General features: G+C 39.8%; 1 protein-coding gene across 2 annotated transcripts; it reads left to right on the forward strand.

The window, feature by feature from the left end:
* LOC112159018 (carbohydrate sulfotransferase 11) lies at nt 1–27,852 on the forward strand. 2 transcript variants are annotated; one of them, XM_036212958.1, is made up of 5 exons: nt 1–437; nt 3,128–4,212; nt 17,850–17,926; nt 20,321–20,482; nt 24,617–27,852. In XM_036212958.1, exons 2-5 carry the CDS (start codon nt 4,116–4,118, stop codon nt 25,298–25,300), a joined length of 1,020 nt encoding a protein of 339 aa, XP_036068851.1. In that variant the 5' UTR covers nt 1–437; nt 3,128–4,115; the 3' UTR covers nt 25,301–27,852. The 2 variants fall into 2 exon arrangements, with proteins under 2 accessions (XP_036068851.1, XP_024148565.1); XM_024292797.2 differs by lacking the exon at nt 1–437 and having other exon boundaries at nt 2,949–4,212.
* The last annotated feature ends 96 nt before the right edge of the window (nt 27,853–27,948 follow it).

Below are 27,948 nucleotides of genomic sequence, written 5' to 3' on the forward strand. Positions count from 1 at the left end.
TTCTCTGATGGAGAGATTGGAACAGAAACTTTAATGTCACAAAAAGACTCATGATGTTTGGTTCTTTTGACTTTGTTATGGGTCATCTGAAAATGTGACCACATGTAATGGGTCAAAAATATATACAGCAATGCTAATATTTGTCTACATGTCCTTTTACCATTTTCATTTCAATTGGGCACTTTTAGTAGCTACAAGCTTCTGTAGTGGTTTCTGGTTTAAGCAGAAAATCTTAGTTAATCATTATGTGAGATAATTCTTTTTTTTTTTTTTTTGTATTTACTCAGCAGTGTCTTTCATGGATCTATTTTTGTCGATTCTCCCGATAGTTGACTCATGAACTTTGGCTATAACTGAGTCAAGTGAGGCCTGCTCTCCTTCCACGCTTTTGTCAGCCTCTGGATGAGTCGTCGTCATGTTCTTGGACTCATCATGAGGTCAGTGTGGTACAACTTTGTGGGCTTTTTCTAAAATAAAATAACCATTTGGAATTTGGTGGAGTTATCGCAGAGACATCTCAACCTACAAGTTTTAATTTAGATGTGGTTCTTGGTAGCTCTAGCCAGGCTCCATGAAAAGACAACTAATTTAGATTTATAATTTCTAATTAGTCTTACATTGAACCAATAAGACCCTGCTTGACTCTCAGTATCAACAGTTTAATCAGCAAAAAGATTCTTTTCTGCTGGAATTGTCAAATGGAGGAAATAAACTATGCTGGATTAGACCTGAGAAAACTAACATTTCAATAGAACAAAGGAAATCAGCTCTGCCAGCCTTACCCCAGAGATACTGCTACCCACAAAATACCGCCTGAAACTGCCTTTACTCCCATAATTCCCAGCTGCCTGCAGTTAAATGTGTTGTAGTCAGATGTGGAGGCCAACATTATTTTAAAGAGCATTTTATTGAGATTGTGTATGAAGTAGGTAAATGTATAAAAAAATAAAATCTTACATGAGGTTTTTTTTTTTTTAAAGCTAACATGATTTTGTTTAGTTATGAGCTCATAATACCAGAAAACCAGACTTTTGAAGCCAGTTCCCACAGCTGTAGCGTATGGGCTGGTGATGATACTCCAAATCCCTCGACTCAAGTCAACCTGTGACAGGTAGAGATTAAAATCTACCCCGTGGGTGGTCAGGAAACCATTTACTGGCGAAAGTTATGTAGTTTAAGCTAACATCGTCCCAACAACCACATAATTAGACAGGCCAGCGCCATCTAAGACTCTCTCATTCGCACGTCTGAGATCTCTGTCAAGTGCCTCCAAGAAAGCTCAGAAGGCAGTGTGTAATGTTGGCCTAATGATGGGCATGCGTATAATTATGGTGTTCTCAGATTTGGCTGCGTGAGTGGTTGCATTGCAAATAGGCTGACATGAGCACAATTTCAGTCCCTGACTTTAAGTCATGTTAAATCTGCTGCACAAGCTGCATTTTAGACTGCAAACTGCACCAAATCCAGAAAAATTGGTTCATGTACCACAGTTAGAGATTTCAGACTTGAGTCACACTTAATTTGCACTTGCAAAGGATTTATGTTTAACTTTAGCCCCATCCTTAAAATGTGGCCTATAATGAGGTTTGTTAGTCATAAATAATTACTAATTACTAAAAACTATCCAGGTTGGTTGTAAGTTTGATGACAGACCATCTAGTGACCATGAGTTTCTGTGACTGTGATTAAACACAGGAATTACACTTGGATTATCAGGCAACTGAGTACAAATACATTTCCCAAACTTTGACATTTGCTGGAAATGTACGCTTTCCAATGTCAGTTTGCCCCTACCAGAACCAAATGTTCAATTTGGTTCTACTGAGGACTAAAGCTATGTCAATTGTAGGTTCTCAGACACAAACAATCTTGTTCACCTGCTCAAAAACTAGGGAGATAATGGAAAAGTTGCACTAACACCTGGCTCTGATTTTCAAAATAAAATAAGAGCACATTTACTCCTTTATCAACTTCAAAAGTTTTTATGCATGATCTTTAAAACTTACAAAATAGTTATTCTGCATTTAAAAAAAACGTCAGGAGCTGACATATGAGGTTAACACTTTTTTCAGTTTTTCATTTTGACTAATATATCTCATTTATTGGCTATTGAAACCCCTTTGACCACTAAGAAGTGTGGGCACCATCTGAGTTTCTCCATGACAGCAATATACAAACAAAACAGCGTGGGAGAGGGCTTCTGAAAGGAAATGTATGGCAAGCCACTAGCGGCAAAATACAAAAAAAAATGTCCTGTAAAAATGACTTTTATTTAGCATTTGTGTATCCGATACAAACTTTTTCTGAGCAAAAGTCATATTTACTACCAAATTGGTGTGAAGTTGTCAGAACGGCTTTTGCTTCAAGTTGGGGATTAAAACACAATGTTAAAAAGAAGTTAAAATTTAAATTGTGCCTCTTCAAACATATTTTGAACAATACTAGATGTTTTTTTTAGGTTAATACTTTTTTGGTAGTGTATTTATATAAGTATAATCCAGTTTTAAATACAGTTAATGACATAAATTCACATTTGTAGATACTTGCTCCGTTGTCATCATAAGACTAGCATGAGCCAAAGCTGTTTTTGTTACTGTGAGTGTCAATTGAGCAGTAAGATTTCTTTTCATTGTCTATTTATCTAAGAACACTGCCCAACTAAATAGTTGGAGCTTTTATAGGTGATTTAAAGCCAAATAAATGATCTATTCATGCTGTTGTACAGGTATTTGTACTACTAAGTCAGTCTGCCGACCAGTGATCCAGTTCTGTGTTGTATCTATAATAGACCCTTTTCACAGTGACACCAGACAAAATGGCAGATATTATTCTAACCAGTTCCATTTTGCTGGATTTTATTTGCATGTGTTTTAAGTGCGATCAGCACAAAAACTGATGGGAATTCATGTTGGCCACTCGTAATAGGAGCAGCCAAGATGCACATTTTTTTCTTTTTTTTTTACTGGGCCCAACTCTAAATGTATTTGTTGTAATAAGGGATATTTGTTGTTTTTTCTGGGTATTTTAAGGGGTAACTGTAAAACAGGAATACTTTTAATAGGATTTTTTTTTTTTTTTTGACTGTTACAAATGATTTTTATCCTTGTTTACCTTTATTATCCTGCAGGGATCAGACACGGTTACGAGCAACAGCAAAGGGGAGCTACATCAGAAAATAATGCAACAGCTATCATTTTTTCTTTATTGTAAGACACATTGAAATTGTCTTACTTGAGATCTGTTTTTAGTGGTTATATAATAACCGGAAGTCACTCTGCACAATCACCATTTTGTGTGATGTCACCTGAAAAAGGATCTTTTGGTGTAAAAGCTTGGTAAATTCTACTCATTCAATCAACATTTTTTCACATTTACATCCATTTTGTTAGCATTTTTATGAGTTGTTTTGTGCTAGGATTGACTCACAAATTACGAAATGTGTAAAATATTAGACAAGAATAATTTAGAAAACACTTGTACTCATAAGCTTATTACAGTATTCTTGAGCTGTGTCGTTTTTTATTTATGTTTTTATTTTTTAAATAGTTTTGTATATTTGTTTAGAAAATTTCAAATCAACTAGTTTTTTTTTATTTTTTTAAACTGACCCTATATTGGATTTACAATCATACTAGGGCGCAAGTAAACGTGTGTGGAAAATTTCGGCCTCTATGGCTTGCCATACAGTGTGACGTCACAGCAGTGCCCCGTCCATGTTCGGAAAGAAAAAGTTTGTTTAGCTTCAGCAAACTTCACTCCATTGGTGCGGAAAACCATCAGAGGACATCGGAAAGAGATGGTGGTCGCTGCCTCACAGTTCGCTTCTGAAATATATTCTTTATTAAGTTATAGTTAATTTACGGTTCCTGCTTATATTAGAGGAACGCCGCTGTTTAAAAACCGATCCTGAACGACCGGTTCTGGGGGAATCAGCCAAGTTACCCAGCCGTTAAAGCCAGCCGGCAGCGCTGGACCTTTTTTCCGTTAAACTCTTTTTCTCGGCGTCGTCATCCTCACCATGGCGGTCCATTTGACGAGCTCCTCGCGCCCTCCCCGCGCATGAGCCGCGGCGCGGGAGCCACCAGGGGTCGGAGGCTCCTCCGCCGGGCGTCAGGATGAAGATGCCGCGAGGAGGACGCCTGCTGCTGGCCATGAGCGCGGGCTCGCTCTTCGTACTTGTGCTGTACTTCCAGAGCATCACCACCAAACCAGGTAAGCTGCGGCTTTACGACACTTCTCCGTTGATTTCCTTCTTTTTGAATATTTTAGATTCAGGTTAAAAAATAATGTAGAGGATTTTCAAAGTTAAAACCTGAACCGTTTGAAGGAGCCACAGTGCAGCACCTGTGTAACATGTGATGAAAGGTGAATGAAATGATGGATGAATGAACCCACTGTTAGGAGAGGAATGTTTTCACAGCACCCCCCCTCTCTGAAGANNNNCCCCCTGCATTCCTCTGACCCCCCCAATCCATCCCAGCCTGGACACCAAAGCTCCCATCCACATGTTCAGACTGAAGAGTCCAAGAAAAATGGACAATCAGGTGAAGGATCCGGGTTCAAGTGTGTTTTTTATTTAACGCTTGTGGTTTAAAGAACAGACCCGGCGAGGACAGTGGAGGGCAGGCTGTCCTCTTCTACACATCTGTCACCATGTGGGTTTTGAACTCTTGCTCCAAAGTGAATCCTTTTTAATTCCATAAATATTTCGAGTTTTTATAACTTGGGCTGCCACGATTACTCGGCTAATCGACTATTAAAATAGGCTACGATTAATAGTCGAGAAGTCGTTACTTTAAATTATATGGAGTCAGTGTAATAAGTTATAATGGCATTATTGGCATTTATTAAGGTTTTTAAGGCTATTTTAGAGTTCATATTTAAGCTACATGCTAGCTGTTTTGGCTAATTTAAGATTTCTTCAGTTTTTTAAGGCTAATTTGGAGTTCAGCTAATATTTCAACTGCATGCTAGCTATTTTGGCTAATTAAGGCCTTTTTTTGTTTTTTAGGGTATTTTGGAGTTTAGCTAATATTTCAGCTACATGCTAGCTGTTTTTGCCAACTTGGGCTTTTTTTAGGGTAATTTGGCATTTTACTAACATTTTAACTAGCTATCAACTTCAGTGTTTTCAGCTATTAATTTCAGCATTTTCAGCTATCGTCACTAGCATCTTCAGCTGCCAAATTCAGCTTACAGCATTCACACTGGCATTATCACAGGTAATGCGAGTGTGAAAATGTATAGTTATAGTTAGTTTAAAGCTAATGATGGTTAAGATTTATGTTTTACATCCACTTTATGCATGACCCGATTAGTCGACTAATCAAACAAAATAATCGGTGAATAGTCGACTATTAAAATAATCGCTTGTGGCAGCACTTATAACGCAGCAGAAGTGTGCGGTTCTAAATTGTTCCCAGAGCCCCCTTCATTTTCAGAGAAGCCATAAACCACCTTTTATAGCCGGTACAAGCTGACACACAAACCACATGTTGCTGAACATACAAGCTGCACACTTCAGCGCTGACCCCCCCATGCACCAACTGCCTGATCTGTTGGGACTTGTTGGCTTTAGAGGCGCAGCAGTAGCAATGAAAGCCACATGTGAAGCCGGCTGGAGCCACATTAGACGGGGCTAATTCACAGGATGTCAACAAAGCTCAGACCTCTGAAATTATTGTCTTCCTCAAAGTGGATTTAAACAGCAGCAACAGTGGCGTTCTGATGTCCTGATCCCTCCTTTAACCTCCCAGACTTCTTTTGATTTATTCAGACTCGATGCGCAGCAGACGAGGGTAGCTATTAGAGCCGTTCCACGGAGGACAGATGCATTTATCTAGTTCAGATAACTTGCTTTTAAAATTCTCTCCAGATGTTTTCCTGGATTATTTTGTAATCCTGGTGATCGAACATCTCAGATTCTTTTGTGCATTTTTTGGGGGGGTCAAAAGTTCCAGTAAAACATACATTTTGGATGACTTTTTAAGCTTATTAGCAGATATCCAGTTTTAAGAAAACAAAATGAATGGGAAATGATTGACCTTTTCCTGAAATCTGAGTCAAAAATAACAAAATTCTACTTTCAGTTTGATGGGTATTGGTACAGATGGGGGAAGTTTCAATGTTTTTGACACCTGCATAGTTTAACATCTATGTGCAGCTCAGCCATCAATTTATGCATTTATCTAATCTAAATTAAATAGATGCTAATTAAGTAATATTCACTTTAAAAAATGCTATTTTATTATTCATTTATTTATTTTTTGTTCTTTTTCTCTAACTTTGTCCTCAGCAGTCTTACACTGCTGGGTTTTGTTATTTTAGTTTGGGATTGGACCTTGGTAGTCTTAGTTTGTGGGCTTTGTTTATTTGTTTTCTTTAGGTGGTTTTGGTTAGGCAGCCATTAGCAGGGAGTTGCTGACAAATGGAGTGGTGCAAGGAGCTAGACTAGAATACATTTTTTTACACAACTATTTCAAATAAAACAAATGTTTATTTTATGTTTTAGCCTTTAAGCTTTTCCAGTAAGCGTGCTGATGAATCTCATAAGGCTAGGTCCTCAAACAAAACTTCAATTCTATCAGATCATTATTATCATTAAGTGTGCATGTAGCCTCACACACTTAAACAAGAACACAATTTATCCCAGGGCCAGAACAGATTTGTCAAAAACAGTGATTCAGCTTCAAAATAAAAAGAAGTGAACCGTGACATCTGAGATATCTTAACATTGTTTCACAAACAAACCACTAGCACCTGGGCCTTTGTCAACCCCAAATAAAGTGCATAAGAAATTTGAAAATGTACTGATTACGACATTCCAACTTGGAATGTCCAACTTCCACTACCTTTTTCGTTACTCCCTTCGCTTTGAGGCTATCCCTTGCAGTTTTTTCATCTTTTCAGACACGTCAGAGAAAAAGAATTGCTGCTAACACCGCTAGCCCTCCTTTAGGCGCCGCAGCTGTCTCTTTGTCGTGTTCCTCATTCTGTTCTGAACGCAAACCTCCCCGGCCTCAAATTTGAGAAGTTGAGTCACTTTGATAAGTTAGAAAACGGTTTCCTAGGAACATGCGGGCTCAGACAGAAGCAGAAGATGCCGAGTTTGCTGTGATGAACCTTTCCGATCAGTTCATGAGACATCTCTGTTGTCCTTTACCTCCTAGAAACCGGTTCCTCTGACTCAAGCCAATGCAGACAACACTGGGCCATAATTTTGTTTCCTCAGCACTTTCTCATTATCCGGTAGTTCTAACTCAATGGAGCTGGATCCAAAAGACTGCAGTGATTTCTATGGATCCTCCCTCCAGACAGAAAAGAACTTTCAAATCCCTCTCATCTTCTCAGATTAAAAAGTTGTTTTTTGTTGCGATAGAAAAAGCTCTCTAGTTTCATTCTGAACAAACAGTCCCAGAACTACCAAACCCGTTTCAGCCGATGGATCCACTCATGACACTTTAGTCCTTCAGCTGCTGGAAACTGCAGATCTTTGATTGCTTTCAAGCACTTTGAAATATTTCTACACAGCCGACATTTAAAAGTAGGTGCTAGATCTAGGGTGTGCAAATCCAGGCCCTATAGGACGGGCTTCCTGCTGGTCTTCCTGAAATCCTGTCTGGGGTGTTTAGCCAATAAGGAGCTTCATGACAGGTTGGTTGCAAAACATGCAGGACACCGGCCCTCGAAGCCTGAATTTGGACACCCCTGCACCAGATGGCCGATGCACGTTGATTGCATCATTGCTTCATGCGCCACTATTTTGCCTCTTTTGGGCCTAAGCCGAATAGATTTTATTTTATTGTTTGCAGAAAACATTCGGTTGTCGAATATTTGATGCATCCCTAAATACTAGTTTTGTTACTGTTCAGATGAGTGTTTTAAATCTCTAACATTTACAGCTTATAACTTTGTTTTGAAGTGATCACATTGGAACAAAAACTGACACCAACATTTAATCTCAAAAACTATATAATTTAAAAATGTAGGTCTGCTCTGTCCAAAAATAGAGGGAAAAAAAATGGAAAAATATCATACAATTTTTAATCAAAGTATTAAAAAAGAAATGTACATATAAAATAATAAAAACAGATCAATTTAATGGAAATATCTTGATTGATAGACACAGAGAATATGACAAATCCACATACCGGTAATTATCATTAAACTTTTCAACAGTGTATTTTTTTAAATGTCTGGTTTCCATCCAGTCCGTGATCTGGATCATGCATTAGGTGACGGTGGAGAGAAATGACTCAGCTTTAACAGGAAGAGACCTCCAGCAGAAACCAACCCTCCTTTAGAGACTAGTTTGGTAAGTTCTGGGAATGTTTTTTTCTGACTGAAACTGAAGAGTTTTTTCTGTCAACAACAAACTGTCTTTTTATTTTTTTATCTGAGAGGAATTTCTTTTTTGCCTGGAGGGAGGATCCATAGAAATCCCTGCAGTCTTTTGGATCCAGCTCCATTAAGTAGGAACTACCAGATAATGAGGAAGTGCTGAACAAACAACATTTTGGCCCAGTGTTGTCTGCTTGGGCTTGAGTCAGACAGGAGCCGGTTTCTGTGAAGTAACGGGCAGCAGAGATGTCTCATGAACTGATCGGAAAGGTTCATCACAGCAAACTCTGTGCCCACATGTTCCCAGAAAATATTTTTATAACTCATCAAAATGACTCAAATTTAAGGCCAGTGAGGTCTAAAAATATTTGCACACTCCATCTGACTAAAGGTAGACCAAATGAAAGGTCGGTTTCTATAAATTAGTCAGAGCTTCCCCTTTGAAATCCCAAACATGAAATAACTGCACATTTGTTCAATCAGCTATGACCCTTTGATTCATTCATTGTTTAACGGATAAGAACAAAACTAGTAGAAGTTGTAGTTTCATTTTCTGGTTAAGTGTTGCTGCTTTGTTCCGTTACGCTGATGAAACTTCAGTGGTGGAACCGACCATGTTTGTCTGCAGCAGATGACAATCTGCTTCCTGTAATGCTGCCCGGCTACTGCAGGAGAAGTGGGAACATGAGTAAATCTGACAGTAATCTGCCTACTTTGTATATTTGATAAAACCTTGTTGTGTATTTGTTCTTCCAGACTGCCTCTAAACAGAAGACCATGTGGAGTGAGACTGTATGAGGTCCGTCTTGTAGATTGGCCTTATTTTGTAAAAAATCTTTGAGGCGCACATTGCTTCCTATGAAAGTCAAATCCTGGACAGGAAGTAGGGAGCGTGTTATTGTTGTGTGTTCATTGTGTTGCTTCCTGGGACAACACCCAGGGGGCAGCACTCTGTAAATGAGAACAGTTGAGTATAAAACATAAAAAGTAATGAAAAAGAAGCAGAATGTTTGTGATATTTGCACTGGATCCCTTTCAGAATATTTCTTCCATGATGGCCGTAAATAAAGCTTGCATGTGGCTGACCCCTTGTGACTGATGTATCTAGTGAGTCTTCATGGGTGACTGTGGCTTTTGGGTCAGGTGATGGTTTTAGTGAAAATGTTTCATTTATCAGGTCTTCTTAAGAGATGATCTGAGGCCAGAAGTGAAGAACATAAAACAAGAAAAAAATATGAGACAAAGATGTCAATGAAAGGTCTCATCTATCTAGTTGACATTGTCTTGAAGTTGAGTGTTGGCATCATTGGGTAAAGTAAATTGTTGCATCCCGACACCATTCCAGTAAAGCCTCAGTTGCACTAAGCGATCTGTTCTGGTACGGTCCAGTATTTTGAGTGTTTTTATTGTAAAATGGACCTATTAATCCTTGTGCTATCTTACAGGGTTCATATGACCCAAGCATTACATTGATGTTATCCATCCCATGATAAATGTGGATGAAGGTGGATAGGATTTCATGCCTGTAATGGACACCAGTGACAATCAAAAATCATTGAAGAATAAAGGTCTTGTGGGGTCCAGATGACCCCACTCCCAACATCAACATATCTAGGATAATACAAGGGTTAAATAGTTTCGACCTGTAGATCTTTAGGGCCCCGTCTGTTGAAGGTCCACTGAAAGTGGAACGGGACAGTTGGGGCAGAGTTGCTTTAGCCACCCGTTGATTGGCAGAAAGTGATGGCGATATTAGAAAGCACCAATATAGCGCTCATTTAGGCTAACGTTTCCAAAAGCGATGTTCTTCTCAGCCGCCCACGAACTTCTTTCAAACAACCTTAAATTCCTGATATTCACACTGTACTAGAAGTAAAGCAAGAAAAACACGAGCTGCTGGATGACCTTCATTGTTATTGCTTTTCAGGTCATTGCACTACAATAACACGCTTGCGGTCTACACCATGTATGCGCCGTGAAAACAAACCGTTCAGTGAAAGCGAGGCTTAACTGGTTGGAAACACTCACCAGAATTAACTGGACCGTACCGTACCTCCCCTTACTGTACCGTACCGTACCCTTACCATATCGTACCCCCCTTTTCCGTACCATACCACCCCTTACCGTACCGTACCACTCCTTCCCTTACTGTACCCCCCCCTTACCGTACCATACCACCCCTTACCGTACCATACCACTCCTTCCCTTACCGTACCGTACCACTCCTTACAGTACCGTACCACCCCTTACCGTACCGTACCACCCCTTACAGTACCGTACCACTCCTTCCCTTACTGTAACCCCCCCTTACCGTACCATACCACCCCTTACCGTACCATACCACTCCTTCCCTTACCGTACCGTACCACTCCTTACAGTACCGTACCACTCCTTCCCTTACTGTACCCCCCCTTACCGTACTGTACCACCCCTTACCACACCAGATCGCTCAGTTGAAGCGAAGGCTTAAGTTTAAAGTATCAAAGATGTGTATAAGAAGCATTTAAGCGCCAACTGAAATGTTTTTCTTCATCATTACTTGCTTTATGGTGAATTTCAAAAAATGAGTTTTTGTTTTATAATACATGAATCAAATACTGAACCGAAACAAACCGGGACCCAAAAATCAAAGTTTGAACCGAATCATGGGAAGGTGAATCATCGTGGGAAGCCACATTCTTTCAATTAGATGGCCTCATTAAGGATGAGAAACGGATCAGTGTTGCACAGTTACGATCATGGCTGCAATATAAAACCTGGAGTTTTAGGTTCACAACACTTGAGTCTCTGAAAAGCTTTGAACTCCTTTACGTCTTTGTTCTCTGCTGTCTTCTGGGTTTTATTATTATTGATTATTTTCTTTAGATTTTGCTCAGAAAAGTTTTATTTGATTATTTTTTATGACTAAACTAGGAGTTATTTAAATGAAAAAAAATCTTATAATCAGTGCCTTTGAATCGAATGAATTTAACTTTAAATGAGTATTTTGATGAAGTTTTTGATGAAGGTTTTGTCTGTCAGCATTGGTCTGGGTTTGGACAGAGATGGGCTCTGGGACCCCCCAGACTCTCAGTCCTGCAACGGCGCCCCCTTTAGTCCAATAAAGGAGTTTCTCTGCAGATTATGTTTGCTCATTGTGTACAAGTACAACAGAGGAAGCATCAGCACTTCTGCAATGACTGAGACCACATTTTTGATGTGATTGAGGTCTGCCCTCAAAAACGTCATGACACATCGTGGTGATGCTGCGGTTGGTGGGGCTGCAGGCCGACACAACTCTTCATTTCCTCACATTTGGGTCGAGTGCAGATTGTCCAATTTTTTCTGCCAGCAGGAACCTGAATTCCATCAGCTTTGCCTGCAGGGTCTGGGTCTCTGTCGTAATCCTGCATGTGCAGATCAAATCTGACATTAATTTAAAATAGAATGCCATTGTTTTTTTCAACAAGAGAGCGTTTATTTCTGCACAAAGAACATGATGTAAGCTCATTTGTTTAAGCATTTCTCATATTCAGTTTTGATGCAGTGCTTTGATGCACACTCATGCCCAGCTGCAAAGAAGCTTTTAAAAATGCTGTTCTGGAACAAAAGAACGTTGAGATGTCCCACAGCTCTGAACGCCACATGCTACACCTGCTGTCCAGCTGTTTGTTTGTTTTTGTTTGGGCTCCAGTAAAAGTCCATTTAATCAAAGAATGTTCTTGTCATGTTCCTGTCAACTGACTTTTAAACTAAGCAACTTTTATGTTCTTTAGATTTCTATAATTGATGGAAAAGCCTTCCGGAATGTTGCTGAAGCTGCAGCAAATGTCAGAGGTTCTCCTTCAAATCTGGTTCAGTTTATCTTAGAGAAACAAGTTTGAAATTCTAAATCCCATCAGAGCATCAAAGTTCATCCAGACGACGTTTCGGCTCTTTAAGTCCAGACTCAACCCAACAGGAAGTTCACGTTCAGGAGTCTGCTCTGACCTTCATCTGGATCCACAGCTTGACTTAAAGTGACCTAGAGGGGGGATTTTTTTTAAATATTAGTCTGAATAAAGGAGAGGGACATTAAAACATTATTAATAAATAAATTCCAAGAAAAAAGGAAAAGGGAAAAAAAAGTGGACAAAATGTATACTTTTTCATTTCCAAATTGTTATTTCTGTTTTACCGTGTTTACAAAAGTTGGACGTCTTTAGTTTTAACATTTTTGTCTCCAGTGGATTATCAACAGGGGGACTGCCAGTCCTTAAAAGTTCTAAATAAAAAAAAGGCTTTTTAAAATTTGAAATTGTCTTAAATTCTGGATGAATAGTTCTAGCTAGTGAGGCTAATGCAAACTAACTCATACTCGTGTGCAACAAGCCATTAAAGAATGACTTGGTAAATAATAAATATTAATAATAATTATTATTTAACTAATAATAATAGTTTTTACTGTTATTTTAATAACAGTGGTAATATCAAACCTCTGGTTTATCATTTTGCCGTGTTCTTACATTGTTTAATTTTTGTCTGTATGTTAGCTAAATTAAACTTGTTCATTTTCTTTAAGCATACAATCTTACATTTGGTTTGGAATGGTCTTAAGAGGGTCTTATAAAGTCTTTAACTTCTATATATCTGTAGGCGCCTATAAATCTGTCACTCTGTCTCTCTACGTGCCTTAAAAATAGACACCCTGGTATCTATAAATAATTAGGCCTGCACAAAACATTGCAAATGTATCGTCATCCCAATATCAGCCTATGCGAAAAACGTATTGAAAATGAAAAAAACTGCTTAAATTGCGATAAATGGCTACCTAAAATGTTTGCACATACAAAAACAATCTTGCTTGACGTACTCAACAAATTAAGCGCCTCACAGCGAGAAGGCCCCGGTTCGAATCCCGGCTGGGGGATTTCTGTGTGGAGTTTGCATGTTCTCCCCGTGCATGCGTGGGTTTTCACCGGGGACTCCGGCTTCCTCCCACCTTCCAAAAACATGCTTCATAGGTTAATTGGTGACTCTAAATTGTCCCTAGGTGTGAATATGAGAGTGAATGGGTGTGTGATTGAGGCCCTAAGACAGACTGGAGACCTGTCCAGGGTGTACCCCGCCTTCGCCCATCAGTAGCCGGGTTAGGCTCCGGCACCCCGCGACCCCGAAAGGGACAAAGCGGACAATAAGATGACTTTTGTGCATTTGACCAATTTGATGGACATACAGTATCTCACAAAAAGGAGTCCATCCTTTACATTTCTGCAGATATTTCTTTATATCTTTTTCATGGGACAACACTGGCAAAATGAATTTTTGACACAATAAAAAGTAGTCAATGCTAATCTTGTATAGCAGTCTAAAGTTATTTTTTCTGCAAAATAAATCATAACAGAGGCATCAATAGTTAAACCCCTGGGAACATAAGTGAGGGGTGTACTCACCATTGTGAGATGCTATATTTTATGTAAAATACTCGCCTCCTATGTAGACGTGGGTCGTTTGGAGTATAATCCAAGTTCGGTTTAATTTATTTAAAAAAAACAGATGCAGTGACATGGAAATCAGTTGTTTTACTACGTGGTTGTATATGGAAAGTCATATCACCACTGCAATATTGATCGTTGATATTGCACATTTTTCTAATATTGTGCAGCCCTAAAAATAATCCACTTGATGTTTGGATGAAAACTAGAGCTGTCAGGCGATTAAAATTTTTTAATTGCGATTAATCACATTTTGTCCTGAGTTAACTCGCGATTAATCGCAAATTAAAATGTGGTCTTTTTTTAAGAAAAAATATGGGTGCTTCGTGTAATTTAGCAGTTCTACATCAATTATGAAAACAAGAATGACAAAATTAATAGTTTTCATCAGAAATACTTTATTTTGTAACATTGTATTGAGATAAACTTTCTTAACAATAAAAGGCTGTAACATAAAATACCTAACAAAAGCCCAAGTGCAAGTGAAGGGGATTTTAAATTCAAAACTTCAATCAACGTTCACTAAAATAAAATAAAAAACATCAAAAATAACATTTCCATAACACTTTCATGTTCATTTTTTGTCAGGACCAAATCTTTTCCTCCTCTGCTGAACTACAGTAATAAATGAAATAGAGATTTATCATTTCCAATTAACTTTTGTTTTTTAAAACATTAAAGACTGAGAAAAGCGGGATACACTGTGGATAGTTTGACAGTCTGTTACTGCCGCCACGTTCTCTGGCTGCAGCTCGATGCAGCGACGTGTCCAGCGGAGCTCACGCCATGAATATGCCGGCAGACAGACCGCTATGCTGGGGCTGGATCACGCTTAAACCTCCAGAACATTTAAAACGTCCCCCGGTGAGCTTGCTGTTTGGAACATTGGGCTCTCAGGACATGGCGCCGGACGCGAGCCGGTACCACCACACGTGGTACTGGACGCGAACCGCAGCTGGGTTAGGGTGCAGGAGCTCTCCAGGTCCTAGCGCCAGGCGGATTTAGCTCGCAGCTCGGAGGTTGGAGACCCGCCCGTGATCTAGTGTGAGAGCAGCCGGTGAGTTGGAGGGCGGGACGCCTGCGCGCGGTATGAAAAGGCACGTATGAGAAAATCCGCGATTAATGCGTCAAAAAAATTGTCGGCGTCAAGCACATGTCAGATTAACGCGTTTTTAACGTGACAAATCTGACAGCCCTAATGAAAACACTTTAAGTCAGAAATCTTTTGCGTTTTGTCATTTCTAGTTTGTCAAGAGGCAAAAACTGAAAAGATGTTGACTTTTTTAGATGTACTTTCTAAATCCGATCAAATCAATCGGATCCGGTAGATCTCTGTGGATTCCTTTATATAATCAGTGTTTAGAAAACTCTGGACTCTGGACAGGTTCTTTTTTTTTTTTTTTTTTGGATTTATAGAAATAGTCCCAGAAAAGCCCTGCCCTCTCCGCCGCCGCAGCTGTTGTTGTCGTCGCCTCTTCCTGCCTGAACTTGAAGTGTTTTGTTTTCTCTTTCAGTCACTTTGGGTTCTGCAGTCTTGGTTCGGCACAGAGAACTTTGCTTCTTCATCAGGACTTCATTTTGGAAGATGTGAAGCAGAACTGCTGCGCAGAGCGGATATTTACCTTCCTGATGACGCTCAATAATCGCTCTCTTCATCATGATTAGAGTTGCTCTTAAGCAAAAAGGAAACTCGTTTAGCTAAAAGATCGGCCTGATAAACAGATGTTGTGTTTATCTTGGTATGAGATGATTGACAGTTCCTCACTCTGAAGCAGACCTGCTGTTCTGCTCAGACCTCCTGAGCCGCTCCGGCTCCTCTGGTGTGTCTGTGTTGTCACTTCCTGCCTCTCAGAGGAAGTGTCGGTTTTAGGCTTTGCTACTGAACACAACGTTGTGGTTTCCGCTCGTCAGAATCGAGTTGTTTCTACCGTTTGTACTTTTCCCCTCACGTGGACACCATGTGAAAGAACGTGATATCTGCTTGTTTAGTCAGCAAATTTCTAAACCAAACATTTCTTAAAATGATTTTTCTCTCTAATCAGAGACGGTGCATTTGACTGTAATGTAGTGCTGCTCAAAAGCAGAATATTTCTGAGGTTTTAGCAAGAAAATAAGTCTTTATCAAGATCATGATGGTGAAAGCTTCATAACTCCTATTGATGTCAACATTAAGGCTCCAGAGTGACAAACTGTGACATATTCTACTTAAAGATGTTGGTTCTACTTAAACAGTTACAGCCGGTTTGTTTTATGTTTTGATGGTGAGCCGTTTTTTTTTCTCATTAGGCTTGGCTGGTATTCACATTTTAATACCGTCAATTTTCTTCCACATTACGGTATTACTTTATACTTAAGAACTTCATAAGCAGAACTTAAGTGGGATTACCAAACTGCTGGGTTTTTCTCCACTGTACAAAATGAAATTCAGAACACAATTATTAAAACAATAACAACAAGAAATGGTTGGATTAACCATTTTTGAAGTAATGAAACAAATATATTGGAAAAGTAAATATAATCAAATTAACAAAGCAATAACTGCTTTCTGAGCCATTTTTAACAACAATACCGATTAATTAAATAAAGACAACAGACTTCACTTAACATAACAGCAAGTTGATGCAAAGTGCAAATAAAGACCCACAAACTATGAACAGCAGCAAATCGAAAGATTTTCCCCAGAAAAACAAGCATATTAACTTAGTCTGGTTTTAACCCGGCGCGGTCTGACTACTTTACCAGCGTGGTGAACAGCTTGTAGCGCAGACACACAAGTTCTCTCTGGCAAGTCACGACATTCAGAGAAGACTTTCTGGTATTATTTATTTGTCAAACTTCATGCATAAATACGATGTCTCCACATACGTATCAAACTTTTCTTGTGGACAATTCAGACCCCCGCGAATGATTTTTGTTCCTGAGCGCTCATGTTTAAACCTCCCGCGAGCAGAACAAGTCATCGCATGAGAAACGGTTTACTGCTGTGTTCTTGAGCTGGTCCCTCGAGCACAAGGGATGCATGCGCGCTAGCAGAATCTCAGTGAGCGCACGCAACATTTGTAGGGCTGAGTCGATCAAATCAATGAATCGATTTGAATCGTTTTAAGCTTAATAGGACAATAATTGATACATATTAAATTCATTGTATTTAATGTTTTAACAAAATGAATCTATTTAATAAGTCAGTGTTTTAAAAATGATACTGTGTCTATTATTAGACGCCGGCGGTGTACGGTATTACCTAAATACCGAACAAGCCTTGTCCTCGTGCACACGTGTGGGTGGAGCTGTTTAACGCTACTTGATTGGGTGAAATGAAAACTGCCTTTTTTGATACTAGTGGTGTGTAAAATCCTGCAGGAGGCTGAGCGGACGCAGAAAGACAAGTACGGCCGCCGCTCGTCGCTCTGCTTGTTTCACATTTGCTGAGTCACTGTTGCTGAAGCTCTGTTATTTCATGATTGAGGCTTCCTCAAAGAAAGAGGAAGCAGAAAGGATTTAAGGCTGTTTTTCTATCTAGAAAACAGTCATCTGTTTTCATGCTTCAAGGTCCATCTGTACACAAACGTCACGTTCAGGTGGTTCCACACCGGATTCCAGACTCCACATGTCTATGTTTCTCCTGCTGTCTTGTACTTGTGATTGTGTGGAGTTTTTTCCGTCTAACATCTGAGCTAAATTCCCCATTGTTATATAGATGCAGATGCAATGACCCCCCCCCCATTGTTCAAGCACACATGTTAAAAAGATTAAGAAAAACAAACCAACAGAAAGAAAATGTCTTTAGGGTTTGTGAGGGAGCCATGAAAAAGTCATTTAAACCCACAGAAATCACATTAATGTCCGTTCACTCTTTAACACCGGAGCTCCGTCTTTATGTTCTTTAATTTACTGTAATTTTTCAACTGTTAACACGATAATTCCAGTAATTTGTAAAGGAGAAAAGCAGCTTTAGCCATTAACGGTTGAAAAGTTACAGTACAAAAAAAAGAACATTACAGAGGTCAGTTTCTACACTATGAAAAATAACAAGTTAAATCATCCGTTTGTTTGCAGAACTTTCCCTGAAGAATGAAGCTGTTCCTGGGAAAAGCAGGAGAAGTCCTCTGCAGACGCTCTACAACGGAGACCAGGTGAGGAGGAAGCAACACAACCAGAGAACACATCTGACTTCTGATCATCAGGATGAACATGACAGGGATGAAAGAAACTGACTCAAATAAAGAAATGATTCCACTTAGAAGTCTCCACCACGATCACCATGAACGCCTCTTTTAGCGTCCTGGTCTGACCGTGTGCTGACAAACCTGTTCCAGGAACTCATTCACTCATTCCTGCTGTTATGTTGAGAACTTCATCAAAACAAAATGTATAAATAAATGTATGAACATTTATATAAATGTATGAATAAATTAAAACAAACAAAAAAACACTCCTTTAGCTGTGGGTGCATTAAGTGAAGTTCTCTCTAAACTTCCTTCTGTTTTTATTAGATTTTAGATAAAGGCTGAAGTGACATTTTGAGGTTTTTTTAAAAGGACTTTTACGAGACATAATCTGTAATCAGCCAGTATTAACAATAGTGCTGTAACAAACGATTATTTTAATAGTCGACTAATCACCGATTATTTTTTCTGATTAGTCGACTAATCGGGTCATGTGCAAAGTGGATGTGTAGCACACATCTTAACCATTAAACTAATTTTTATTAAACTCTTAATGAATTGTGGAGCCTCTGTCATTCATTAGTTTCTGGTATTAAAACAAGATTAAACTAGAAAATTTGCTTTACCTGCGATAATGCTATAAGTGTGAATGCTTTTTGATGAAGGTAGTCGCTGAAGATGCTGAAGCTTTTTGCTGAAAATGGTGACACAATTCACTTTGATTGCTGCAGAGATTTGATCAAAATGCAAAAGCTACTTGCAAAATGTTAAATTTGCTAAACGGTTTAAATTTCGTTAACTATAAGGTTTAACTAAATTTCTGAACGTTTTGTAGTAAAATTGCTTAAAAATCCCCAATACATGCTGATTTTGCAGAAATATTTAGGGTGTTGCTTAAATATGAGCTAAATTTCAAATTAACCCAGTGAACCTTAATAGATGTCAAATTAGCCAGCAAAAAAGCTAAACTTCCTCAGTAAACTAAATCAGTCAAAGATGGTAGCCGTTGCTAAAAGAGAAGCTGATCTCTAAATGAACCCTAAAAAACTTGGATAACAAATTAGCCAAAACAGCTAGCATAATGCTAAAATATTAGCTACACTCCAAATTAGCATAAAACATCTCTTTATATGCCAAATTAGCCATAAAAGCACATTGCTTAAATACTAGCTAAACTCCAAAATAGCCTAAAAGTTCTCATTAAACTAAAATTAGTCAAAAATGTTAGCATGTTGCTAAAATGGAAGCTAAACTCTAAACTAGCCTATAAAACCCCAGTAGATAACAATTTAGCCAAAGACTTTAGCTAAAATATTAGGTAAACTCCAATTTTTTTTTTAAATTACTATAAGAGATTAAAACAGCCCATGAATATATTTAAATGCTTGTTGCTAATCTACTTAAAATGTTGAATTTCAAGACTTTCTCATTAATTTCCTATGGGGCATATTTTGCTCAATATTTCATAGACTATAAAGTTCATGAATACCAAAAATGCGAGCAGTAATGTCCTGAACGAGCTGAATGTTTTGATACCAAGATTACTGAAATCACTGAAAGTTTGATTGAGTTTTTATGGGCCAAAAAAATTTATTGAAAAGAGCAGGAGAATCACTGTAGTGTGAATGCTTAATAAGCAATCACACAATCAAATGAGGTCAGCATCTGAAATAGGAACTATTTTTCACTGAAGATAAATATAAATATAAAATTTGTCTGGTGCTGATCGCCCACAACTTTGTTCAAGTTTACTACATTATGTCTCCATATCATATAAAGGAACGACTAATCAACTATTAAATTACATGTTGACTATTTTAATAGTTGATTAGTCGTCTAATTGTTGCAGCCTAATTAACAAACACATACAAACCTAACAAATGCATGAATTCTCAAAGAAAAGCCTTTTCTCTTAAATATTGTGAGACAAATGAAACAAATAAAGCTCAAACTTGTTTTTGTCCTTAAATATTTTTGCTGTAAAAAAACACTAAAGAAAAACCAGAGGAATGGTTTAAATCCATCCTTTTAATAAGAATAAAGCCTAAATTTGTGTCTCAGAGATTTATTTGATTGGACGATAAATTGATGCAATTAACTAAACTCTGACTTAACTTGACGTTTATCTTGGGATTACGGTAATGATCCATTCAATCTGTCAGGAATATTTTTATGGAAATGTTTCTGTTTTTTTTTTTACTTCATATCTTGTGTATAATTCTCCCCGTTCTCTTTAACTGATCAGAAGTGACATGTCAAACAAACCTCTGGTAGTTTTAGTGCACAGAAGGAGCCGGTGTTCCGAGTTTTCCAGAGTTAGAATATTTCTGACGGTTGTTTCTTCTCCGTCCCGACGATCAGCTGGAGCTGTCGGAGGAGCAGCGCTCCCTTCAGGACCGCAGGGAGCTGCTGGAGGAGGCGTGTCTGAGCCACACCAAGAAGCGCCGCGTTCTGTCGCCAAAGGACCTGAAGCACCTCATCGTGGATGACAAACACGGCCTCATTTACTGCTACGTGCCCAAGGTAGGTCTCCATCAGAGGAGTGGGTGTGGCCTCAAGTTCTAGAGCATAAGTGTCAAGCTCTGGGCCTCGAGGGCCAGTGTCCGGCATGATTTCCAACCAACCTGACATTGAAGGTCCTTATTGGCCAAACACCTGATCCAGGTAATCGGCAGCAGATGAGGCGGGGTTTCTGGAAAACCAGGAGGCCGGTCCTCGAGGCCTGAAGCTTCTAGAGCAACACAATGTGTTGGATGGTCATAAAAGGTGCCAGGTTTTCAGAGGATGTCACTTCTGTAGATGTCTAAACGATGGTTAACATGACTTCCTCAGTAATTGTAGAATTACTTATGGTTTAATAGTAAATCTGCCTGATGATGTCATCTCTATGTGATGAACTGATACCTTCTAGGTCTTTATGAACTAAAATGGAGCTAACACTTCACCTGATCCTCCATTAAATTCAGTTTTGTAAAATGTTTTCATTTCATAGCATTAATGTGTATTGAATTATTTTTATTTTACCAGTCAGTTCATCCTTCCTTCACAACGATGAGTAGCAGCAAAAACGCAACTCAACAATTCTATTTCAATTGTGATCCATAAAAGCTTTTATTTTCAAATAACTTTGGAGATACATTTAGATTTCCAGCTCCATTTTGGGATGAAGTGCAGCTTCTCCAGACCTTGTCTCTTTAGCTCCTCCCCCTCACATTCACACTTAAGCATTTAAAAACCTTTGCTTCAGTTGTAGCGCTTCTCTTTTCTGTTTCCTCTTTGACTGTTGCAACAAAACCATCAGTTCACAGAACCAACAAAATCCAGTTTCACTGCAGTGTTTAGCTGCAGGTTCATGGAAAGAAAGTTACTGTGGGAGACAAAGGAACAGTGTAGGAAACACAAGAACTGGTCTATTATAAAAAATCTATATATTTTTATTTTATACTGACAAATCAAATGTTTTTTTAGAATAAAAGCATCAAATAAAATGAGAGACATTTGAATTAGCCTGAAAATATTAGATACATAACAAAAAGAATGCTAAGCTATAAAAAAGAAAATAGTTTTAAACATGTATAATGATAATGAACATCTTAAAAATAAAACTTTAACCTATAAGAGCTCACTGCATCAAATTTGAATATGTTTTTTATTATTTGTTCACTAAGTGCTGATACCCAAAATTAACCAAAAATAAAAAGGTTAGATTAACTTTGAAGCCCAGAACATAAATGTTCTTGGGTTTTCATGAGTTAAAACAGAAAATCTAAGAAAAAGTTCTCACTTGTGTTGCGTTCTTAAAGTTCTCCTCACAAACCGGCTGCTGCTTTCAAACAAGAACAGTCTGAAAACCTAAAAACTCTTGTCTCCAGTTCTCTCTTCAGACTGAAGGTCAGTGGAGGATCTGGAACTACTAGAACCCTTCAGATCAAAGTAACCCACGCTGGTGGACAGAATCTCTGAGAAACCATCAGCCCATGAGGGTTTGACTCGTTTGTTCCAGACCAGGGATAGGCAACTCCAGGCCTCGAGGGCCACTGTGATTTGTTAAAAGGTTTTTCCCCATTCTTTGGTGAAGAAAACATGAAGAACATCTGATATTTGCTGGTTACAACAGGAAGACTTTAACACAGGGGTATCCAAAGTTGGTCCTCGAGGGCCGGTATCCTACATGTTTTCCAACCAACCTGCCATAGAAGCTCCTTACTTGCTAAAAACACCTGATCCAGATAATCAGCAGCAGATAAGGCAGGATTTCTGGAAAATCAGCAGGAGCCCGGCCCTCGAGGACTGACTTTGGACAACCCTGATCTAACATATTAATGGTATATCTGCTTATTTTTCATACTAAGATCTAAGTGGAAAAAATATTTTCAAGAAAAGCAAACGGTAAAATAAAAAAGTGAAGAAGAAATCAGATCCATAAACATGTTATTAAAATGAACCCATTTTGATCACATTCAGCCTCCAAAGTGCTTCTTTAAGGCTCCTGCTTCAGCTCTCTTTTCATCTGATCTTAATGATGGTTGTGGGATTTCCTTCCTGGGGAGTTTGGCAGCATCTCCTTCAAAAACCGCGGCTGAACTGGATCAGAAGCAGCTTTCCTCCTGAATCTCATGGCAGCAGAAATGCTGAACTTCTTTTTCAGCCTCTCATAAACGACTGACGACGTTTTAATCATCGCTGTTCGATCATTTCTGCTGCTGTTTGCTGTAAAAGCAGATCTCAACTAGGATCCGTTTGTGCTTTAATGAGGACCAGGAGCCAGAAACTGAAACAATGGCTCCTCAGATAAACATAAACCAGGTTTTAGTGATCCACTGATGAGCAGTATATCCCCCCATGGGTGACAACTTTGCAGTCATAGAATTTCAACACATTTGGCTGATATTCAGGACTGTTGAGCAACTTCTGTTCCAGGAAACTTGGTCAAACTGCAGACTCTCTGAGCTGGTTTGGTGGAGGGATGCAGACGTTCACTGAGATGTTGCCTCATCTGATGATGAATAAGAAGGACAAAGCAACGCTGCAGAAGACTCCTCTGAGCATGTGCAGTACAGTCAGGCTTCCTGGAAACTATTGATGGTCAAACCCTGAATGAATACTGAGAAGAACAGAGATCGGATTCCTGCAAATCCAACTGCATCTATACAGACTAAAGCAGAAAAAGACTTTCCTCCTGTAGAGACCTGGAGGAAAACCTGGGCTGTAACGATTCATTTGAACAGCAGTTTGATTCGTATCGTAACTCGAGGATGTTGAATGTGATTAATAGTTGATATTACTGTAGTTCATTTTCAATAACTGAATAAGTCAATGAATCGTTACGTTCCTGTACATTTCCATGTAGAGCTGATAGATGTTTATAATACATGAGGTCATCATTAAGAGTGATAAACACCACAGTGTTATTTACAGCCCTTGAAGACCCACTACAATGAAAACAGTTTAACTTGGTCTTGTAGCATTTTTCTGATTGTTGGGGACATTTAAAAAAAAAAATTGAGATTAAAATTGCGATTCAGAGTATTTGTTCAAATGATTGTGAATCTGGAGCAGACAAAACAATGTTAAATGAAAAATACCATGTCTTTAATGAAGAAAATACGTTGGGTGGGCCACAAGCTCCGCCCATTCTGATGCATTCACTTGTAGACAAATAGATCCATGATTGTCTTTGTTTTCCTTATTTGAGATGGTATCTGGATCTAAAATGTACAGCTGGATAGCTCTAAGGGGTGGCGCTGCAAATGGATCCAACATACTTCCTGTGGTCACATCTGTGAGCTGCGCCTCAAGTCTCCTGAGTCATGACTTAAATATAATGGGTCGCGACTCAAATTTCGTAGATCACAACTCAGATCTTGTAAATCGCGACCGATGAGATTTGGTCGCGACCCACAATATTTGGCCCTAACCCACAAGATTTGAGTCTCGACCCACGAGATCTGAGTCTCGACCCACAAGACTTGAGTCTTGACCCACGAGATCTGAATCACGACCCACAAGATTTGAGTTGCGACCCACAATATTTGGCCCTGACCCACGAAATTTGGTCACAATCCACGAGATCTGAGTCGTGACCCATGAGATCTGAGTCTCGGCCCACGAGACTTGAGTCTCGACCCACGAGATCTGAGTCTCGACCCACGAGATCTGAGTCTCGACCCACCAGATCTGAGTCTCGACCCACCAGATTTAAGTCACGACCCACGAGATCTGAGTCTCGACCCACGAGATTTAAGTCACGACCCACGAGATCTGAGTCGTGACCCACGAGATTTGAGTCGCAACTTATGAGATTTGGTCGCAAATCAGGAGTTGCGAGTCGCAGCTCACGAGACGTTAGTCAGGTGACGCGAGTCATGTGACTAGAAGTGAGTCACCAGAAATAGGTTGGAGTTTCTGCAGCGCCTGCTGTCTCTTTCAGTAATGTTATGTTGGGGGTGTAATGGGGCTGTAAACTGGTGGTAAGGAGTGTAAACAGATGATGGGAAGTGGGGGTGGGGTTGTACCGCGGCAATAATCCCACCTACAAAAGGACAAATGCACTGTATTGTGAGTAGTGAAGGAATTCGGACATCGCCATAAAAGTATGAAGTTTGATTTTCCTTTGTGGACTTTGTCTCATGGGTCTTCTCGTTCCTTCATCTCCAGGTGGCCTGCACCAATTGGAAGCGTGTGCTCATGGTGCTGGGGAGTGGCGGCCGCTACAAGGACCCGCTCGCCATCCCTGCCAACGAAGCCCATGTTGCAGGAAAACTGCGGTCCCTGTCTGACTTCTCCCCCGCGGAGATCAACCAGCGCCTTCGCAGCTACCTCAAGTTCATCTTCGTGCGGGAGCCCTTCGAGCGCCTGGTGTCAGCCTACCGGAACAAGTTCACCCGCAGCTACAACACCGCCTTCCACAAACGCTACGGAACCAAGATTGTCCAGCGGCACCGGCAGAACCCCAGCCGGGACGCTCTGCAGCAGGGCAACGATGTGTCCTTCCGCGAGTTCGTCCAGTACCTGGTAGACCCTCGGACACAGCGGGAGGAGCCCTTCAACGAGCACTGGGAGCGGGTGCACTCCCTGTGCCACCCCTGTCTGATCCACTACGATGTGGTGGGCAAGTACGAGACCCTGGAGGCGGACGCTCAGGCTGTGCTGCGCTTGGCCGGCGTGGAGGGGACCGTTCAGTTCCCCACTTCCGGAAAGAGCACCCGCACGGACGGAAACATGGCCGCTCGCTTCTTCAAGCACATCAGTCCTTTGTACCAGAAGAAACTCTTCAACTTGTATCGCATGGACTTCCTGCTGTTCAACTACTCCACACCAGAGTATCTCAGGACTCGGTGACCGGCAGACGTGGACCTCCAGGTGAAGGCGCTGGGGTCCGTGTACGGTCCATGTTTGCTGTCAGAACAGATGAACTCTGCTTTCAAACAGACGCCTTCTGTGTTTATGAGCAAACCTGGCTTTGGTTGGAGCTGCTGAGCCGCTGCCTTCAGCTCTCCTGCTGCGCTTCGAGTGCAAACGCTCTCCTTCTCCCAAATAATGAGCCATAAATGAAAGTCAGACTCTCAGAGGAGCGGGTTCTCTTCTTGCTGTTGGATGTGCCGACCGTGCTGGAAGGTCTCTATTTATGTCCGTCCTATTTATTTGTGATTAAGTGCAAATAATTTATAGCAGAGATTGTCTCCTGGTGAAGGGGCAGTGACAGTCAGCCCGCTGCCACCCTTCATCCATCGGCGTCAGTGTTTGGCTGAACAAACAGCCGCATAGCTGTGGTCGCGGCCCGCTCCAGCCCAGCGCCGCCCCGCTCAGAGCTGCCCTTGTTGGTGCGAGCGCCGGCGCACGAGGGGTTAATCCAGCTGCACTGCGGTGCCTTGTTCTGCAGACCTGCAGGAATTCATGCAGCTTATTATAGGAAAAGATTTTCTTAATGGCATCTTGTGTCTGAAGGGAAAATCCCTCATTTCTGTCTTTCCAGGTGCAGTTTGAGCGTTTCGGATCAAACCTTTGGAAGCTGCTGTCGTTCTGTTCTCACAAACATTAAAACTGCTGCATTAGATGAATGAAAGTCAATTTATTTCTATTAAAGCAGAATATTCAGCCTTTAAAAAGCTTCTCAGTAAACTTTTTAAAGGGTCAATATCTTGATTTAGAGGAATCCAATCGAGATGAGCTTCATTTTAGACCTAACAGATATTTATTTACCCCAAAACAAAAACACAAAACCCTGAGCCTGGTAAATCTATTGTTGGGTGAGGATGGGGGGCAGGAGGAAGGGGCACATCCACTAAATTTGATGATAAATGGTGAGGAGAACAAAGTGCATAACTTGAATTAATAAATGTAGCTACAAAAATGAACAAATTTTTAATGAAATTATTTCACAGATTAAAAATTTTATTAAAAAAATATTGAATTCTAATAGTTTAATCCAAATGATTCTTAAACTGCACACAGACTGTAATAACACAACATTCAAAACAAAATGAGTAAATTATATTCCAATTCCAGATTATTTCAATTGGACTAAATTATAATTTGTTTTTTTAATGTAATAACTGAGAAGTGACCAGCAGGTTAAATGAAAGCATTTTCTGTTATAAAACAGTTATCAGTTTAAAGAAAGATTTCTGCTGAGTTAAATAAAATAAATAAACAAGACAGAAACTTTAGTCCAGAAAAAAGCAGAGAAAGGCCTAAAACAAATCATTTCTGGGCTTTTATTCCTCCAAATGTGTGAAATGTGAGTTTTAACATGACATCAAACCTAAGTTATTACGCATTCTGTAATCCGGTCAAAGATAGCTGGCGCCCTGCATCATTTCCTCCCCCTGATTGGTGGAACACACCTGGTTTGGTGATCAGGTAGATCCAGAGCGGATCACTAAATCCAGATGTTGTTTGAATCCTCTGAGACAATTATTGACATAATTCTCAACATTAAAATTAAGATTCTGGAGCAAACAACGATTCTTTTGACTTTCTTTATTCTATTTGATGCCTTTTTCACACAGTGTGGGATGTTCTGATCCTAAACTATTACGTTTCTTTTTTCTTCTTTAAGTTATTTGGTTCCTGTAGATGAATCTGTTATTAGGGTGGATGCAGTCAATAGGGGGCGCTGTGCTTTCAGCGCTTTAGCTCCACAGTTTTCATGGCAGCAGATTTCCTGCTTCTTTCTGTGGTTGTTTAGCTTCTTTGCTTCAGGAAGAATTATCACTCATGATCTCTGGATCGATTCATTGATGATCTCCATGTCTTTATTTCTTTCTTTTTTTTAAAGAAATCATTTAAACCTGAAGTCTGACTGTTTCTTTTTATTGTACAAGAAGTACTGAACAAAACCCCCGAAGAGACATTTGGGTTCTGGAGCAGCCAAAGTCAACAAGAACATCATGGATTCAGTCTCCATAAAAAAACAAGCTGCTCTTCTCAACACTTCAGTCAAGAACCAAAAACTTCATCCGGGTTTGATCATAAAGTCCAAAGAATTCACTTTTGTTGAAACAGAAGATGACGGTCAAAACATGCTTTTTCTTTCAGTTTTGTGTCTTAAATGTGATGTTTTTCATCCGCTCAGATCATTTCACTTCTGCAGTAAGTTAAAAACAAACCCCTGATCTCTCATTTCCTGTCTCTGTTTGTGTCCTTCATGATGTTTTGAATAGCTTTGCTTGTTGTTCTCTGAAAAGTGCAATACCTGCATGGTTTTCATCTTCTTCAGCTTTAGTTTTTCTCCACGTTCTCTGCTGTTCTGTTTCTGTCTGAGAGCCCCCCTAAAGCTGTGGGGGGGTTGTCATGTAACTGTGAATGTGATGAACTGTAGTCCACTTGCTGTCTTGATAACTGACTGGTTACCCTTGAAGTTCCAATAAAGATGACGCCCAGCAGCAGCAGCAGTCTCCTCCTTCTTCTCTTAGATTTTCTGCATCTCTAAACACAAATTCTGCAGGAATTTCTGAATTTAAACTTACATTTGTGGAAAATCTATA

This window comes from Oryzias melastigma, linkage group LG7 (genome assembly GCF_002922805.2).
Source record: "Oryzias melastigma strain HK-1 linkage group LG7, ASM292280v2, whole genome shotgun sequence".
NCBI lineage: Eukaryota > Metazoa > Chordata > Actinopteri > Beloniformes > Adrianichthyidae > Oryzias > Oryzias melastigma.